At 36.8% G+C, this 19243-nt stretch overlaps 2 protein-coding genes across 4 annotated transcripts in view; both read left to right on the forward strand.

The window, feature by feature from the left end:
• LOC136804581 (capping protein inhibiting regulator of actin dynamics-like) overlaps positions 1–14427 on the forward strand; it is a 45824-nt gene extending 31397 nt beyond the window's left edge. For 2 of the 3 annotated variants that reach the window (XM_067061179.1, XM_067061180.1), the window contains 9 exons: positions 2178–2294; positions 3844–3953; positions 4196–4365; positions 5559–5602; positions 6341–7678; positions 9246–9356; positions 9755–9812; positions 10753–12236; positions 12966–14427. In XM_067061179.1, coding sequence (XP_066917280.1) covers positions 2178–2294; positions 3844–3953; positions 4196–4365; positions 5559–5602; positions 6341–7678; positions 9246–9356; positions 9755–9812; positions 10753–12236; positions 12966–13607 — 4074 coding nt within the window. In that variant the 3' untranslated portion in view covers positions 13608–14427. Of the gene's footprint in view, positions 1–740; positions 841–2177; positions 2295–3843; positions 3954–4195; positions 4366–5558; positions 5603–6340; positions 7679–9245; positions 9357–9754; positions 9813–10752; positions 12237–12965 lie in introns of those variants that run through there. The other variant, XM_067061181.1, reaches the window with a different exon arrangement.
• Positions 14428–17445: 3018 nt separating this feature from the next.
• LOC136804627 (uncharacterized) lies at positions 17446–18925 on the forward strand. Its single transcript, XM_067061231.1, has 2 exons — positions 17446–17539; positions 17834–18925. Exons 1-2 carry the CDS (start codon positions 17467–17469, stop codon positions 18766–18768), a joined length of 1008 nt encoding a protein of 335 aa, XP_066917332.1. The 5' UTR covers positions 17446–17466; the 3' UTR covers positions 18769–18925.
• Positions 18926–19243: the final 318 nt, after the last annotated feature.

Below are 19243 nucleotides of genomic sequence, written 5' to 3' on the forward strand. Positions count from 1 at the left end.
GACACTTTTTCGTAGAAACTCGTTCCCTGTGTCGGTTTGTATCAAACATTTCAAATAAGTTGCATCCTCTGAATTTCAACTGTTCACTTGCATATCTCGGAATTATTTCTTAAAAAACGAGATACCAAAAACACAAATAGTGAAGTGTAGGGTCTTTTGGACTATCAAAAGTATTTATTTTATTTATGACGAAATTCTTCAAGTACTTGAAGTTCTTTTGGCTGGTGAAAGGATAGGTTGTTGTTTTTTTGTAGCACTTTTGAATAGTAGAATGTCAAAGTATAAGGTTTTGTCGATGTTTTGGATGTGATAAATTTGCAGGAGAAGGTTATGGGATTCATTGGTATTTGTTTATTCTATTAAGTTCTTTTCAAATGAGCTCCCAGTTTTATTACAAAATGTAAATAGCGTTTGATCGAGTTTGAATCAGAAATCGAATTTTTAAGGAAAGATAATTATGGGTGCGATATTATAAAAAAATGAAAAGGTAAATTCAGCCACTTACTTCAATTATTATAACAGATTTACACAAGTTTTGTTCATATTACATATTTTTTTATAGAAAAACAAAGTGTATAAGAGCATTTTAAGGCTTTTCAGGCTCTAGAAAATAACGAATCTCACAAAAGACTCAGAATAAGAACATCTTAAAAACATTTTTGCGTATAACCCAAAAAAGTTAAAAACATCAATATGCAAAAATTTTTACGCTCTAAAAACGTTTATAATGTTTGATTAGATAAAAAAAATACCAAAAAAAATCATAAGTGAAGAAAAAAATTGAACGGTACTGAGGCAGTTATGGTGAATGCGACGATCGGTATTATGTGGACTGACAAGGTGAGCATTAAATCCTAAACATATTACATCAAATAAACGCCCCAGGCTTTTATCATTTTTTGGAGTTCAGGAGGGGTGTTTATTAAATAATTTCTAACCCAGGTCACTTTAATAAAGTGAATGGGAACCTTGTTTTGCCTTTTTGTTCTTAAATATGTCAATATGTCAATTTAAGTTTTCCTCCATATGATTCTCACTTACAAGTACTTCTTTCGAATGAACGCCCCCCCCCCCTAGAGGGGAGGCGTTTATTCGAAGTATTACGGAAAGCCAGTAGGTACCAAGTGAGCCAAAGAAAAATTGGGCTTGAAAAGAAACTTTGATGTAGATTCTGTAGTGGTATAATCTTGAGCAAAGCAGACATGACAACTCTCGGTGGGACAATAATGTGTGCTTATGACTGATTTCGGAACATGTATATTAAAGTAGTGGTATAGATTTGTCTCCAAATATGCATTGATAGACAGACAGTCTCTATCGGCCTTAAGGGTTAAAACAGCCGCTCTTCTGGTATCAACTGCATTTTTTCATCAGTTTTGTAGAATATTGTCGTTATTCATATTACTGAGGTTAAGCATACCAGATAATCACGACGACGGGCGAAAAATGTATTAGGCTAGTGAAAATACGAAATTTGATTGGTTGAAACTCACTAGCCTGTTAAATTTTCGTTCTTCGTCGTGATTTTACCGATTTACTTAACTTCACTATTATCATCGATACAAATCTGTTTAGGATTTTCCCATCATTGTAGGAAACAGCTTTTTTATTAGAGGAAAACCTCATAAATGCAACTAAATGTGTAATGACAATTTGATAGACTGCACTAAACAAAGGAAGACCCTAGCCTTTTGCTCCTACTGTCTTCATTCATTAATCACCCAAGCAACATAATGGTCGCTCATCAAGGGATCATCAAAATTCATTGCTAAATAGATTCATTGCGTGATACCATCATAATATCGTCATTTTTTGTGTGTGCAAAAAAAGATTTGTTTTGATTCCATTAGCAATGTTCGTTAGCTGAATGGCTTGCTTTGACTGAGACTTTTACTGTTGTATCATTAGAAATTTGTAATATATTATAGTTTAAGTTTAACCAGTATTTCCTCGTAATAATATAGAAACTAAAGAAGAACCTTTTATGGAAAAAATCCAAAAGACCTTTCTCTATGTAGGATGATATCAAAATCAAAAATTTCTTCTTTGAAAAACTACGATTTCTTTTGCTCTAGCCTAAGCAAGGTTTCTTTATTTATACTTAACCGCTCATTCAAAACGCAATCCCTCAAAACACTCCAACCTAATTCCCGACTCTTATTTCTCTCTCCTCGCAGCCCAAACCGAAGAGCAAAAAACAGTTGCAAGCAGAACAAAGACGTAGAGAACTGGAGATGGCCTCCATAGCTAAGGAGCTGGAAGAAAAGAAGAAGAAAGAGGAAGAAAAAGAACAGGTACACCAGCTGTTTTTTCACTTTTTGGCATCAAAAACGTTTTTAAAAATGATAAATTTCCATCAGCACAAAAAATTCGACTCGATTGAAGTGAAGAGAGATCGTATCCTTGTATTTGCCCATGCGCGTATTAAAGATTACGTCATTTTTTCGAACAGAAACACCACAAAATCAAGAATTTGGCCCGTGGTGTCATGTCAAATCCCAAATTTCTTTTTCGGGTTGTCTCTTAGAAAAAAAGTTACCCTTATAGAAAAAGATTTGTGAAGAATTCAAGGTAGTATTCGCATTTTCTTCATCAATTTTAAATTTTCTTTCCCTTATCTTGACTCTTTGGCACCACAAAATACTATCATCTATAGATCAGGCACTTTGAGAAAATGCTGTGTAAATTTCAGGAGAAAAAAAAATCTTAGACAGTTTAGACATTTAGTTTCGTTTTATATTATACCCCATCTTTTTTTATATTCGCAATTTAGTATATATTTTTTTATAATTCACTAAACAGACGAAAAAGAAAGATGAAACCTTTCTTGATGTTGTTTCCCCTTAATCTTTTTCTTCATGAAGTAGATGTATCTTGTTTCGAGTGAAAAAAAATCCCCTTTCACTCTCTCGTCGTTTTGAAGTATGGTGTGTGCATTTACTATCTTTCATTTGCATTTTGAAATTTATGCTTAAAGTTGTACAGTTATAAATTTTTCCTTCTTCTTTTGGATTTGATGTCCTTTTAAAAAAGATATGAAAGTTTTGTTAAAGTTATATAATGGAAGGAGAACTTGTTTTATGAGTGGGGGCCTTGAAATGATGAGGTGTTAATAATCTAAATCTCAGTTGTAGCAAGATAGTGGGCGTAATTAGCAAGATTAATAAGTTCAGTTTTTACACTTCAGCGACTACGCAAAGGGAAGTCCAGTCTCCTTTAAATTTCTTCTTCTTTGAATTTCTTCTTCTTTTTTACCAAAATAATATTTAAGCAGCCAGTTCTTCATTAGGAGGGTATAAAAAACCGTTCATGTTGTGGGGCCATACAGGCGTAGCTCATTTTTCGGAATCTTTTGGTAAACGTCATTTTAAATCTAGCGTTTGCGTGGAAACTATGCGGGCCGCGCAGCTTACATAGGAAATAACTGGCTTCCGGGTATGTGCGGCGGTTAAGGGTATGTTTTTCAAAATATCAGAAATGCACTGTAAGGGTGGAAATTTCAGCAAATCTGGGAAAAATTTCAAATTTTTGCTCGAAAATGTTGATTTTTTTTGCTCTAGAAGAGTTTAAAATTTGAAAAAATGCACTGTAAGGGTATGAATTTCACCGATTTTTTTCTGCACTGTAAGGGTGCGATTCTAAAAGCCAATTTTTTCGCCGCACATACCGTCAGTTGGTAAACCCACTGCCTCCCCCGGGTCGTTTGCTCCTCAACAGAATCTATAGAGTATTTAAAGAAATAATTCTGAGCGTAAATCTACCCGCAGACTTGTGTGTCGTCCTTCCCAGGACTCAACAGTGCGGCTTTATATAAAAGAGTTTTAACTTTCCCGATTCCCACAGGAGCGAAAGAAACAAGAGCAGGAGCGTAAAAAACAGATGGAAGAAGAGAAGAAGAAAAATGAAGAAGACCAAAGACGAATACAAACTGAAAATCGTAAAAAGAAAGAAAGGTAACCAAAAATTTTGTGATAATGTCAAGACAATGTTCGTGATTCGTCCATCTCAGAAGGATTTCCACCTATCGAAGTGTAAAAAAAAGCATTTTCCTCTCAAAATCAAGCACAAATCAATGAATTGTTAAGAATCTTAGCTCATTTGTTGTGTCAAACCCGTTTTCCATCTGAGAGTTAAGTCTTTGTTTTGATGACCACTTGAATTGGTTTACCCTACCCTTTCCTAATACACTTTCCAGGGAAGAGAAAGAACGTGAACAGCGTGCGTTGAAAGAACGTGATCGTGTGGAGAAAGTGAAGAAATCACAAGAAGAAGAACAGAGGCGGAAAGAGGAGGAGAAAAGGCGGAAGGCGGAAGAAAAAGCTGCCAAACAGAAATCGACGAAAGATACCACCACCACCACTAAAGGTTCGTCCTTCATTGTTGTTTTACCAGATTCAAATACCGTCAGATTTCAAATTTCATTTTTTTTTTTTAAGTTAGAAGTAAGATTGGAATACGCATTTCTCTGAGTGTATGATCTATAGCGGGTCTCGTTTTCAAAGTGTTTTTGGCAAGATAACTCCGTGACATTTAACATTGTTTACCGTTTATAAGCATTCACGCTGCTTTTGTAACTAAAGGTCTATTGGAGATAAATATTAAATGTGAAAAGATGTTTTGAAAATAAGGTTTGTAATGATTTAAGAGTGGAGTGTATTTTGACCCGAAATTGGCCTATAACTTTATATGCATGAAAATCATACAGTGCCATTCTATCTTAAATTATTATGTGCTTTAAAAAACGTATCTGACCCTGCCCCTGATTCTCGTTTTATTTTTCAAAAAGCAAAAAGAAGAAGAATTCCCTATTGATAATTTATTCATTTTGCATTAACCATTCGACTTAAATCGAAAAGATTTATATGCGATTCGACATATTATGAATACGATTCATTTAACATTCTTATTTTTTGAATGCCACTACAACAAATGGTTTTTTGAAAAAAATAAACTAGTTCTAATAAGAGTTGTTGCCCAATTGTGGACTTTAGGCCAATGTCGTAAACTACGCAAATGTCTATATCTACAAAGTGAAAAAGATTGTAGTAATCAAAAAATAAATTCGTCTTTTAAATTTCAAGATTTTTGACTTTTCTACCATGTTTTCAATACAAATTTTCATGAATAATCTTTGCGTTTCTTATCAAAAACATTTAATGAATGAACAAGGCGTCGAATGTATGTGCCCGGCAGCTCTTGTTAACATTTAATCTTAGATTTCGGTTTTGAACGTATTTCTATCACCCATTCACATGCATTCAAAAAGTGAAAACAAGAAAAAAGCAAAGAGACATTTCCTATATACTGTTCTGCTGGCTTTACATCTCTCATTTATGGTTCAAAAAACGTGATAACACAAGCATCAGTCATACCGTTTTAAAAATGTCTTCGTAAATGATTTCGTACTTCAAAGCAACTCGATACATAGAAGATTACCGACTCTACTTTGTATAAATAAGTTTAACCAGATCTCTCCTCATTCGTCATGAAGAGAACGCGCGGTGTTAAAATGTACACGCCTTTCCGTAATAACTATGTGCATTTCCGTTCTTTCGCAGAGCGTGATGAGAAGGAGAAAATTCAACAACAGACCAAACCACAGGTAAGCTGTTTGCTTGTTTGTTTACAGTACGTCCAGTCTCTTTCTTTTTGCTGAAGAAATTTCGAGCATAAAGATTCTTTCTTTCTTCATTAGATTTCAACCCCAATGGGAAAGTTGGCTCAAACTCGTTCCTAAAGAAAACCCAAAAATTCCACCCTTAGCGGCTGTTTGCTTTTATCCCAAATAACGCTCAATCATAGTAGCAGTGTTATACAAAATGCTATGAAATAATCAATATCAAACAATAGAAATAGCTTCCAACGCTTGCTGGGTGTTACCGTATTAAGGATTGCGGTAACATGTATACATTTGATCAAAAATCACACCACATCTAGGCTATCTCACCACATCTCATATCTTCCTTCGTTTCGAGCGTAAAACTCCTACTCTTCGGGCTATGAGCACTGCTCTTGTTTTGAATATTGAAATTCTCCAGATAAATCGCATGCGCACTGAGGTTTTAATGAAACAATAGAGAGTTTCGAAACCTAAGCCAATCAGCTGTGTTTTAAACATTCTTTTATTTAAAATCTCTATTGATAACACATTTTGTGAATGTTGTCTATTATGTTTAAACCTATTAATAAGCAATTCCCGGTGGGGGTCACTAGTAGCCGCCTATAGCAGTGCCTATAGACCAAGAGTAGGCCTAAAAGCCTGGATCTGTCTATTGTGTAGACTACACCACATCGAAAACTTTTTTCAATTACTTAATTTCTTTCTTTTTCCTTGCCACAGAAAGCACGTACGGTACCACAATACCAACAGCAATCTCAACAACAAAGTAAATATCCACGCGAAGTTCCTCCGCGTTTCTTACGTCAACAGCAAATGAAACAAAACCGGACAACAACCAAGGACTCTACTTCAAATTCGGACAATTATTACGATAACTCTAATAATTCGAACTATAGAGATCACCACCACCATCATAACACGAACGGGTGGACTGAGATTGCTCCTAGTAACACGGTTGCTAGTAGCAACAGCACGAGTAGAAACAATTTTCATCACTCTGAGGACTGGGATCTAGAAATAGATTACAAACCTTCGAATTCTACCACAGTTACGGCTACCGATTTATCTCTTAATTCCTCTTCTAACACTTCTAAATCACACAATGTTGGCGTTATAGGACAACCTATACAAACGTCTACAAACATTTCCGCCAATTCATGGGGTGGTATTCCCGCCTCAGAAGATTGGGACCAGGACATGCGCACTGAAAACGGAGGTCAAAGTAGGACAACACAAAACCAAATTAGTTCTCAATCTTCCACTACGGTTATAGATGATTCTTGTACGAAAATGAACAGTGTTGTTAAGAATTTATTCAATAGTTCAACGAATGGACAACAACTACAGCAAAGCAAAGTAGACATGGTTTCGAGTAACGGTAACACGAATAGCGACCCGTCGTGGGGTGTAAGCTTGACAGGATCAACGTGGGAAACCGTCACTCCCTCGGCCAAACAATGGGACTCCGTATCTGACAACAGTAAGACATCTATGAACGAGGAAAAGCCGCCCGTGGCGCCGCCCGAGCAATCTTCTAAATTAGTTAACTCGATGAAAGAAAACTTGTCGGCACAACCACGTCGGAACGGGCCTGATGGTGCCAAACAGAACTCTTCTAATTATTCTACGACTTCTTCTAACCCACCTCCTCCTACACGAAATGTTCTCGAAAATTCATCTGATAATGTACGGACTGCTAGCCCTGGCATTACTTCTTGGGCCGGTCTTGATAGTTTTGACGCCGGTCCGGCGCCAAGTGCAACGGTTTCTTACAACGAGAATACGTCAAACCAGGAAAGACCTAGTGGAACCAAGCCTAAACATTCGAACGTTAGCAACAGTAACAATAGTAAATCTAATGGTCATCATTCTAAAGAACACCTTACAAACGGTAGTGTGAACAAAGCTTTATCTTCGGTCAATAATAGAGTAGACACAAACTCCAAAGTGAGCGGCTGGCTGCAAAGTACAAGTCCGCAAACGGAGAACTGGAGTGCGGAAACGCATAAAACCGGAGAAGAAGATTTTGGTTGGACGACGGTGGCGAAACCCAGCAAAGTAAGTTTCGTCTGTTAATAATCTTCCTTTTTTTGTTGGTACACTAAGAAAGTGGCTACTTTAGGGCTATTCCTTATATAGAATCTTTATTGCAACTACAATCATGGTCATAAAATTTTATTTCAAGCGAGAACGGCTATTTCAGCATTTCCGCTTTATTTCATCTGAAATTTCGATCTGGGATGGCGTTATTGACTTCCATGCTACACTCCCAGCCTTAATAGCCATTTTTTTGTGCTTTTGGATCTTTCGGCGGACGAATTTTCTCTAGCCTTCATTCGTGTCACGGTACTTTTCGTATTCTGTAGAATGTATTCTAATATATTCTAATATATTCTACTGTATACTAATGTATTCTTTCAAAGAAAGCATTTCGAGGTTATTCTTATTTCTTCGATACCTACTTTACTGTAAAAATAAGAGAAAAAGGTCATTGTAAGTCATTATTGCTTTAAGGGTGCCTTTTTGGAAGCTGGCTGTCTCTTTGAGGGTTGTAAAAATCAGAAAAATTAAATCTTAGTCCCATTAAGGGTCGTGAAAATGGGAAAATTTCAATTTTTGCCCATAAATACATCGAAATGTGGCTAAATTAGTCCCAACAAGGGTCGTAAAAAATTATCAACCGTTTTTGTCCCACTAAGGGTCCGAGGGTTGAAATTCGGGCCAAATTTTAATCCTGCTCTGACCCAGGATTAACGAGGATTAAGAAGCTTTTTTCTACAAAAAAAGGTGAAGTCGCTGCATTGAAGAGATAAATTCGAACGAAAAAAGCTTTTCGAATGTTTTGGAAAAAAGTAACGACCGAGCTTGTGAGGTTGTTACGTTGACCAAAGGCAATATTTTCAGTACAGCCCGAAAAAACCGGTCATTATTGTATTTGTTAACCGTTTCCTTTAGCTTTGATGGATTTTTTCCAAAACATTCGAAAAGCTTTTTTCGTTCGAATTTATCTCTTCAATGCAGCGACTTCACCTTTTTTGTAGAAAAAAGCTTCTTAATCCTCGTTAATCCTGGGTCAGAGCAGGATTAAAATTTGGCCAATTTAATCGGGATTTAATCCAGATTTAAGCCTAATTTTTTTCGAACAACTGACGGTTCTGCGTTAATCGGCGCTAATCGAGATTTAATCGAAAATTAAGCTAATCGGCCGCTAATCCACTTTAGAACAACCGGGCCATGATGTCAGCGCATTGTTCATTTTCCTTTGAAAAAGTGACGTCACAATGAATTTTCCTAACGACGGGCAACTCTGGCCGATGTAGGTCCGTCGTCATGCGAAAAGAACCAATTGCATTGCGCAGAAAGCTGTGTAACCTCTTCAAAAAATTAACCGGTTAACAACGTTCCATATCAGACACATATCTTATATCAGGACGGTGTCTCGCTGTTGTTACAAAGTGCTGAATAAACGAACAAATGTTTCTCTTTTCCTCTTTCTGACAAATCTTGCTCCACATCCGTGTCAATCCAATGTAAAAGGCTTGTAAATTGAAATTGATAAGTAAGCAAACGATATCATCTTAATCAAAAACAAAACAACTTAACCCAAGGTTTGCTTTTTTTACAGAAAGACGGCAGAGTAACAACTAGCTCAGCACCCAATACTCCCTCTAAACAAGATGGTAGTAACGCATGGACGAATCGTGCGCTCAAACAACTCCTAGACATGGGTTTCCAGGTAAGGGCTTAACTTTTTCAATTTGTGATGTACTTTTGCTTTTACTCTTGATAACCTGATGGATGAACATTTTTCCCTAGACATAATATCATTTCACGAACGGAGATACAAAGTGGAGTGTTGTTCCTTTTTGTTGTCAGTTAGTTTTTTTTAAATGTTATTGGAGAATAGCTGATGGTCGCACGATTATTTCAGATCCTTGATATTCATGACGTAATCTTTTATACGGAAACACACGAAAAACACCGGGCGTTTGCCACCAGTTTTGGATTTAGATTATTTCAAATACAAATAATATAAAATTATAAATGATCTAAATCCTTTTTTCTTTTCTCATGGCCTAACACCAAATTTCGAATTTCAATTTCATGATTCGTTTCCCACCTTGTTCCTCACAGAGAGAAGAAGCAGAAAAAGCCCTGAAAGACAACAATGGAATCATAGAAAGCGCAGTCAGTAAGTTGAAAACTTTTTTCACTATAAGGCGAGACCAAATTGAAGCTCCAATAATTCTTCGTTAACTGCCTCTTTTTCCCGTTTTACATTTATTGCTCTTGAGAGAAAGAAAGAAATCATGAAAAGTAAGAATAAAACAAATGATTATTTTTCCAACAATATGTTCTGAAGAAATTCCATTCCGTGCATTTCGATACATTTCCCTGAAGGAGAAAAAATGAAAAGTCAAGTCTGTCTCAAAATAATTTGCAGCTGATACAAAAAGGGCTATAACTTTTGATAGAATTCGAATCAAGTTACATTTTTTTGCTCATTGAAAAGATATTTGTGAGTGGAATATTATGTAGCCAAAAAATTGAAAAATAAATAAAAATGAAAATGAAGAAGAAAAAAATCAACCTCTTGTAGAAGAAATGTACCACAAGATAATGTGGTATCATACCACAAGAAATGTGGTATGATTCCCATTTCCACAGGAGTGATTCTTCAATCTTAGATCATCATCACTATGAATTTTTTTTTTTTAATATTCATTCAATCAAGAGATATCAAACAAAAATTATTGCTGGTTGACTCTAAAAAGTAGTAAAAAACGACAAAAAACAGCCTTTTGTCAACCAACCAATGACAAACTTTGTTTGATATCCTTTGATTAAATCATTATTTAAAAAAAAAAATTCACACTGATGATGATCTAAGATTGAAGAATCACTCCTGTGAAAATGGTAACTATACCACATTTAAAAGAGTTTGCATGAGTTTTTCTCATATAAGAGTTGTAAAAGAGTTTGCATGCCTTGAAGAAGAAAACTTTTTACTCTTCCTCGACGAGAGTTGTTTATATGTATGTATACCTGTGAACAACGTATTTTTTGTCTTCTGGCATGCTGATACTCTTCCATAAATTTGAAATCTAATAAATCTGCTCTCTTTTTTTCAGGTGATTTACTTATGAAGGCGGACAAACCGCCCGAGCTACCATTATCCGCCCAAAGCGCCTCTTCAAGCAACTCCAACAATAAAAGTTCATCTAACAAATCAAAGCCAAATAACAATTCTTCTTCCAACGATCCGACGCTGTCTTCTCAAACGAAACCCGACATCACAAGTCCGACAAACGTGACGTTAGTGCCGCAAAAACTGAATCGCAAGCAGCGCCGTAAACTACAACAAATGCAGAACGCGGAGAGCCAAAAGGCTACTTCACCTACTAATTCTACGTCATCGCAACCAAAAGTGGAAAGCGCAGCACCTGCAGCCACTTCTACCACCTCCCCTCAAGACAATTCCGTAAAAGCACCCGGGCAGGCTACTGCGCCAGGACTCAAATACAACGGAGACGGCCTGTTACCAACGCCGCCTGCAAGCTATCGCATTATGTCAGAAAATCAATCTTCCACAACTGACTCATTGCAAGACAAAATCGTGGGTCGACCCTTGGATAACCTTAACGGCCCTAATTCAGACTCTGTTGGTGTTATACAAAAGCCTAGAAAACATCCCGGCTTAATCGGACAAGAAAACAAACAATCAAGCGAGGCTAGTGCCAAACTTCCAATCGGTTCATCAAGACCAAGCCAGCCGAACCCCATCCAGCCTCCACCATCTTCGGTTGCCACGCAACAACAACAACAATCCACCAGCAATGAGTTACCAAACAAAATGAGCAACAGTGATCTTCAACCACCTGTTAATCCAATCTTGCTAGCACAGATGCATTTCCAGAAGCTAGGTTTGAGCGATACACCGCCCACTTCATCCAATTTCTCCGCCACGTCGGCGCCAGCATCATCACAAACGGTTACCAATAGTTACATACAACAATACCTGCAGCAAATGAACAAATCATCATCGGAAGCCAACACTTCATCCATCGGTGGTTCTTCCAGTATTTCTACGCCTCTCCTTGCAACCTCTTCAATGTCCCTATCCAGCCTGTTACCACAGCCTCCTGTTCCAGCCAATAGTCTATCAGACGGACCACAGAAATCGAAGCTTCTCCAATGGACGCAGCCAAGTTCAGCAGGGAATAGCGAGCCAACCACACCGCCCTCTTCAGACGAAAAAGACAAATCTCTCCCGCCACAAAAAGTCGATCCAGTTTCCGCTAAATGGGGTGTCATCGCTGCCCCGCGCCTTTCACCAACACCCGCCGAATTCAAACCAGGCGTTCCGTGGCGACCGCGCGGCGGATCCATGGCGGATGCTGACGACCTTGACGATTGTGATGATGACCTAGCAAAGGGGCTCAACCCATCCGAGATCCCTCAAAGTAGTTTTGCTACCAAGCTATTCCAACAACAGCAACAACAAGAGAAATTAGAGTTAGAAGCCCGTCTAGCAGCTGTCCCTGGCGCAATTGGTGAACAAAAAATGGCGAGTGGTGACTACAGTTGGGTTTTGTTGAAAGGCTTTCCTCCCATGGTAAATTTTCATATCTTCCCTCTATCGTGTGGTCTAATAGCAAATTGCTGATTAATAATTACAGTCATTCCTATACTTCTCATAATCTCTATAGAGGTTCATGTTTTGTTACCCCGGGGGGGGGGCATTGAGTTTACCAACTGACGGTATGTGCGGCGAAAAAATTGGCTTTTAGAATCGCACCCTTACAGTGCAGAAAAAAATCGGTGAAATTCATACCCTTACAGTGCATTTTTTCAAATTTTAAACTCTTTTAGAGCAAAAAAAATCAACATTTTCGAGCAAAAATTTGCAATTTTTCCCAAAAGTCCACCCTTACAGTGCATTTCTGATATTTTGAAAAACATACCCTTAACCGCCGCACATACCCGTCGGTCAAACCCCCCGGGTTTGTTACGCATATCGAACGTTTGCTTCCATAATGGCGGAAAATTACGCAACTTCTTAAAACATGAAAAACATCAATGATATCATCATTCACGTATTCCGTTTCTTGAACGACTTGGAATATGGAAAATACTCCCATTGCTGTCCGTCTCATCAAGTTTTAATGAGTTTCACTGGGCTCCTCTGAAGGTCACCTGGCTAGAGTTTAGTAGTATAAAGTAACATGCAATTGCAGTCGAGGTTGACTGGAAAGCTCCCTTTTCCTTTAAGTGGTACTCCTTTGTTTAAAAATGATAAAAGTTCAAACCTTCAAACATTTTTATGTTGATTTTTATTTTTCAGATGGACGCCAACGCGATCCGTTCAGCCTGTCAACATTTTGGTACTCTCTTACAATTCAAAGCTGTGCCTGGTATGGCATGTGCCCAATACGAAACAGTGTCGATTGCAAAACAAGCCGCCATGGCGATGACTAATCCACAAATTACCGCCCTTCAAAGTAACGAACAAGAATGTATGAGTGTCATTGAATCGCAAAATATTCAACCCGTACAACCACCACCACCCGCCGCCCAACCTAGTTTCTCATCTATGGGTGGTCTTTGGGGAACGCCCGCTCACCCCACACAAGCTCCACCTGTGGCGCCGTTTGTCCAACAAAGTTTCGCGCCACCTTCGTTCGGTGGCCAAGTAGCGCCAGGACCGGCTCCAACAAGCATAGGTATGAACGGAGCATTTAATCACTGGGGACTCCCAGCCACCGCTCAACCTCCCATGGTACAATCAAGCCAATTATGGGGACCAGGACCTGGACCCCAACAACCGACAGCAAACGCGTTCCCGGGTTACAACCCGACTGGCTGGCTTCAACAATCGAAACCTGTTGAGCCAATAGTGCCACCGAGTACGGGATTCGGGCAAAATGTTGATCATTGTTTACCAAGCGAGTTGTTGAATAATTTCACACGAGAACAGGGTTCTTAAGAATTCGTCATTGCTTGTTCGGAGGAGTGTTCTTTTTTTGTATAATATACTCATTACTACCCCCCGATGTCATTCTACTTACACCTTTTTAAAGAAATTGATGAACACAGTGTTGTGTCAACGAGTTAAGTTTTTTTATTATATTTTTTGTGGATCTTTGAAAAATAATGGATGGATTATTGGAATTTTGGATTGTTCGAACTAGCAAAAGCAACGGACAATTGTTTTCTCCCCTTTTTTATTGATATATCATTTGGACGAATTGATGAAATGGAATTGGATGGTTATTTTCTTTTATTTTGTGATCGTGTTGATTTTTTTGTTTTTATTTCTCAGGAATTGTTCACCTTAAAACCATGAAGTGCAGTAAACCCTGAAACACGGGCTACCTGTTTTCGTTACGGATTTTTTACGGTGGCAATTTCCTAAATGAACAATACTTACGGACTTGAAAGGACAAACCCTGAAATATGGGTATGTTCACACTATATAGATCATTATTACTTTTTAAGTAAAGGATAATGGATTGTTTACACTTGGCACGGAACTCATTAAGTTTCGGTCAGGTTTTTATTTGTTTATGTTTATGGCTATATTTTTTATTTAAATGTAAGTGTTCGTCACAAATCTCTATCATTTTTTTTAATCAAAAAAAGTCGTTCAGTTAAAATGTACAGATTGTATCCAGTGTAGTGTAAACCAAGCCCTGAAATATGGGTCTGTTTACATTATGTTGGTTTATTTTAGAACGACTATCGTTTGTCACAAATAAGTTGCTTTTTATATGTTACTCCAACCAAAAATCGTCCATTAAATTATATTTTTCTCTCGTCTGCCCTCTCTCTCTCACTTCCAATCATTATATATTGTTAGATTTTTCTTTGTTTAATTTTCATTGTGGTGAAAATGAAAAAGAATTATCAATATTATTAAAGGAAAATATTTAGTCCGATTTTTTCCACTGCATTGGGCTTTTTTCCAAGGCTGCTGGCATTCACTAACGGGTTCATGTTCCTTATATTACCCATGGATTTACACGTTTTTTTATAAGAACAAACTATACAAGAACATTAGGCTTTGATGGTCAAAATGTTAAGGTGGTAGTCTACCGAGAAATGGAAAATCATCGAAAAAATTGTCGAATTTTGGTTTTTGGGTGTTTTGAGATCCTTAGGTCTTTCTGAACATCTCCTGGAAATTTCAGAGAGATATCTTTATTTTTCAGGTCGCAGTGAGCATTTTTGTCCTGCTGGGTGCTTGAAAAATCGCCCTAGCAACGGAAAAAATCCCGTTGCTAAGGACTTATTTTTCCAATCTCGGCCGAAACATAGCAATGTGATACGCCAAAAGAAAGCTCTTTTTACGCCCTTTTCGGGCGTCAAAATATTATTTTCCATGGCATTACGTCATCCTTAAAATTAAAGATGGTAGCTTAAGTAGTGTAACACATCAAAACAAGCTGAAAGCTGCTAGCATGATTCTGCAGATTTCTTGGCAGGTTTTAGATCAAAACTTAATTTCTTTGATGGAAATGATTTGTTTAAATGAAGAATAGACTCTACAGAAGCCATAAAGTTGCTGTACATTGGTTATGTTGCTGGATTTCTACGAAAAACATTTAAGTTGCCGCCATTTTGTTTTGAGGAGCATATAGGCGGTGAGAGGCGGTGTGTGCTTTTTGGTGGCTCACATAATGTTTTGTAGTGGATTTAAATGTAACTGAGATATTTCCAAGCACAACATGATGTAACAGAGATGGAAATGTGCATTATAATGAACTGGACCTAACTTCTGGAGACGCACATTCTCATCTAGCCTGGATATCCAGGCTGTAAATTATTTCACAGTCTAGTTTTAGATATTTTATGTTCTGATTTACAGCCTGGTCTCCCTAGAGCGTTTTGCATTCTCGTATGAGAATGCAGTCCGCTTGCTTGCGCTCACTTTGCTAAAGCCGTAAGGACCAATCTAAACGGCGTGGAGCATTCTGAAACAAAAATAGGATAGTCCTCCAGCTGCTAGTGAAGATAGGGCTTTCTGTTACACGAAAACATGAAAAAGAAGAAAACAGAGGCAAGTTCATTTTCCAAGAAAACATGGTTGGTCATGATAATGCATGCAAACTTTTTTATGGACTTTGGTGTAATCTTTGGATGTTTTTAATAGTTTTAGATCTTGTAAGACTGCTTTTTATTAATTTCTGTTTTGCTGCCCTGGGTTGGCTAGGAAACATGGGTTTTCACTTTCATTCTCTAGGGAGACCAAGCTCTATAATTTAAGAACTTTGTATGTTGAGGTAAATTTTGTTTTTTCTTAAATTTTGAGCTTGGATATCCAGGCTAATTCTCATCTGACACCCGCCACTCATAACAGCCTTCCTTCGGTCAAGAAGCCAGCTCATTGCTCATTGTCATCTAGTCTATGTGAATAAAAATATGCACACAAAAAGTTTTCATGCCTACAGAGAGTTATGCTGGACTTTCAATGAACATTTTGACACACTTATGTGGCTGTTTTCACCCAAATTTGATGTTATCGCAAGATTACCGCAAACTTTGCTATGTATACATGACTTTAGCGCAACATGTTTTTGTTGATTTTTGGATATTTTATCAATTTTTGTGAAATGTTTTACTTTAACTTTTGAAACCTGACTGGTTGGATGAGTATTCAGTGAAGAAATTTTTTGAAAAGAGCTTTCCAACTTAAAATAATACCCATTTTTGCAGACTTTTGCCTTTTCTTTGATTTTCTCAAAAACGCGTTTCCGGGGGTTTGCATTCACCTTGTCAGAAATATCTTAGGATTGAGAGTAGCTACAGACTTGAAATTTTCAGGGAAGTTTCCTTACATGATTGTGTATTGAATGGGATTTAAAAGTTTTTAAAATTGGTTTCCTGATTTTTAATCTCAAAAAAGCGTTTTTTTCAGTTCTTTACCCCCTGGAAAAAAATTTCAATTTTTTTTTTCACTCATTCCAGACCTTTTCTAAATATTAGTCATTTAAAAAAAAAAACTAACTTCATAGGTCAAGCCGACTATTCAGAAAACCTGACACAAGCAAAATAAAGTATTTTACCCCCTGGCTGATTTTACCCCCGTCTTTGGTTATTTTTAGAATTTTTTTTTATTTTTAGAAATGTTAATAGTTGATATACATTTCCTGAAAATTTCATTACGAAATGTAAAGAAGTTCTTGAGTTATTGCAAAAAATGTGATTTTTTGACTTTTGAAATCTGGCGGTAGACTACCACCTTAAGAACAAGTTAAGAACATTTTAAGGCTTTACAGACAAAAATGCGCAAAAAATGGTGAAATAAGAACAATAAGAACTGCACATGGGAATCTTAATTCTATGGGAAGAGCTAGTTTGAATTGAATTATCCCATTCCTCCATACACGTTTTCTATAAAAACATCCAAAATTTTTGAAGCCTTCGGATGTTCTTAACTTTTTGAGTTCTAAGCGAAAAAATGTTCTGATTTTATTTTGTGAAGATTTTTACCCATTTTCCTAAAAAATTGGGTGTTTTTTAGCCTTAAAATGTTCTTAACTTGTTCTTAGCATTTTGGCCATCAAAGCCTTGTGTTCTTATATAGTTTGTTTTTATAAAAAAACGTGTATTTGGTCATTTTTTGTCTTCTCTATCAAAATTCAGTGTAAAGTAAAAGGGTGTAAATTATTTGCAGATTCAAAACAAACTCGAATTTTTTTGTTCGAATATTGGAACAATAACAGCAAAACATCGAGCAAAACAAAACTAGTTTTATGCTGAATGTGTGCAAAATAATGCAGATTTTTTTACGCGGTAAAATTTTGAAACATTGAATAAAAAAATGAAACTATGGCATTATAATTATGAAAAAGATTTCAATGCTACAAAATAGTTTTCTTGTCATACTTATTATCTGCTTGACAATAGTAATAAAAGGTTTGTATTTCATCTATATTTTCATCTTCAAATTTCATCTAACTGTATTTTCTTCCTGTAAAGTTATCGAATTTCGATGAAAACTAATTTTTACACATTTTGTTCACATTCCACCTAATTTTACAAAAGTTCCCTATTAATCTGCGCTATTTTTTCACAAGCAACTCCAATTATTAGGTCAACCCTGGGAGCTTAGCATTCTAGCTCATTTTCTAATTATAAGCTTTTTTTGCCATACATACAGCATGCAAAGTATAACATTTCAATATCATTCTATGATTTTTCTCTCTTCAGAATATTATTTACCAAGCTTTATATGGACAAATCAGCAGCACCCTTTGCTAAAAATCATCCATCGAAGTCCATTATACCCAAATAAACTTTGTTTGAGCGGCTACTATAAAAATATTCTGCTACTTGTTAATTTTAATCATCCGTTTTACGACAATATCCCAATGATCAGGTCACTTTACGAGCGAGCATTTCCTAATATGGTATTCTACGGTACAAAAAAATCTCGAAAATTCAACGTTCACAAAATCGAGTCACACAAAGGATATTTCAGTTATATTGCTTTGGCAGACGCAATGGAAAAATATACAAATTTCACTGGCTATCTTTTAATCAACGATGACTTATTAATACACCCGTGGTCACTTTTAAAACTTGATCAAAATAAAATTTGGGAAGGACCGAAATGGCCAATCGCTGTTGCGAATTTGAGCGCGTTTGACCACTGGTATTGGTGGAACAGTCGATGGGGTTTAAAGAAATGTCTTTTAGCTCGACAATTAGCAATGACGAAATATTCAAATTTAATATCAACTTTACACGACCCTGAAAATACAACCGATCAAAGATTAGATTGTTATCGCGGACGTGCTGATATATTTTACGTACCTAAACACAAATGGAAAACTTTTTCCAAACTTTCAAAGATATTTCATGAAAATAATGTATTCTTAGAGATTGCTGTACCGACTATACTCCGAATGATTTCGACCAGCTCCGAAAGAGAATTCCTGGACGGGATTTACCTACCCGGGCGAGTGAACTCTTCCGTTATCCGGGACACCCGGTATCTTTGGAGTCATTACCAGGATGATTTACATTTTATTCATCCGGTTAAGCTACGATACGGAGATGAAGGTACTTCTTTGAATCGTTTTGTTTTGGATACTTTTGTAAAGCCAAAATTTGATTCAATTTTGAATTGCACAAGGAATTAAATTCTATTATTTTATCATGTTTATAGGTCCGTAATCTACTGCTATCTTTCCAAAAGTTCCATTCGAAATTTTTTTATCAGTTCATAGGTTGCCCGGAATCTAGGCGATGAAAAGCAATCTACTGAATCCGTTCTTTTTGATAAATTTGATTGACCATTTGATTGATTCGGAAAATATATTGATCGACAGAGCAAAGGTAAATCTGAAATAAGACTCTAACCTTGGCCTTGAAATAAATAGTACCGTATGTGGCTGAGGTTTAGAACAGTGGTTCCCCATGTGCCCTATTACTACCAGAGAAAAACCGATAAAGAAAACAGGTACATCATACCATTTTCAATTAATTTGATTCAAGGTCAATCTTGGTAAGAATATATAGCAGATTCTGGGCCATTTTCATTTAATCGACGAAAAGTATTTTATAGTTCATTAGGAAGTAGTCTGTAGGCCCTGGCTGTCCTGAAAGCCATCAGAT

The sequence above is a fragment of the Clytia hemisphaerica genome, unplaced genomic scaffold, assembly GCF_902728285.1.
Source record: "Clytia hemisphaerica strain Z4C2 unplaced genomic scaffold, Clytia hemisphaerica genome assembly, whole genome shotgun sequence".
Taxonomy (NCBI): domain Eukaryota; kingdom Metazoa; phylum Cnidaria; class Hydrozoa; order Leptothecata; family Clytiidae; genus Clytia; species Clytia hemisphaerica.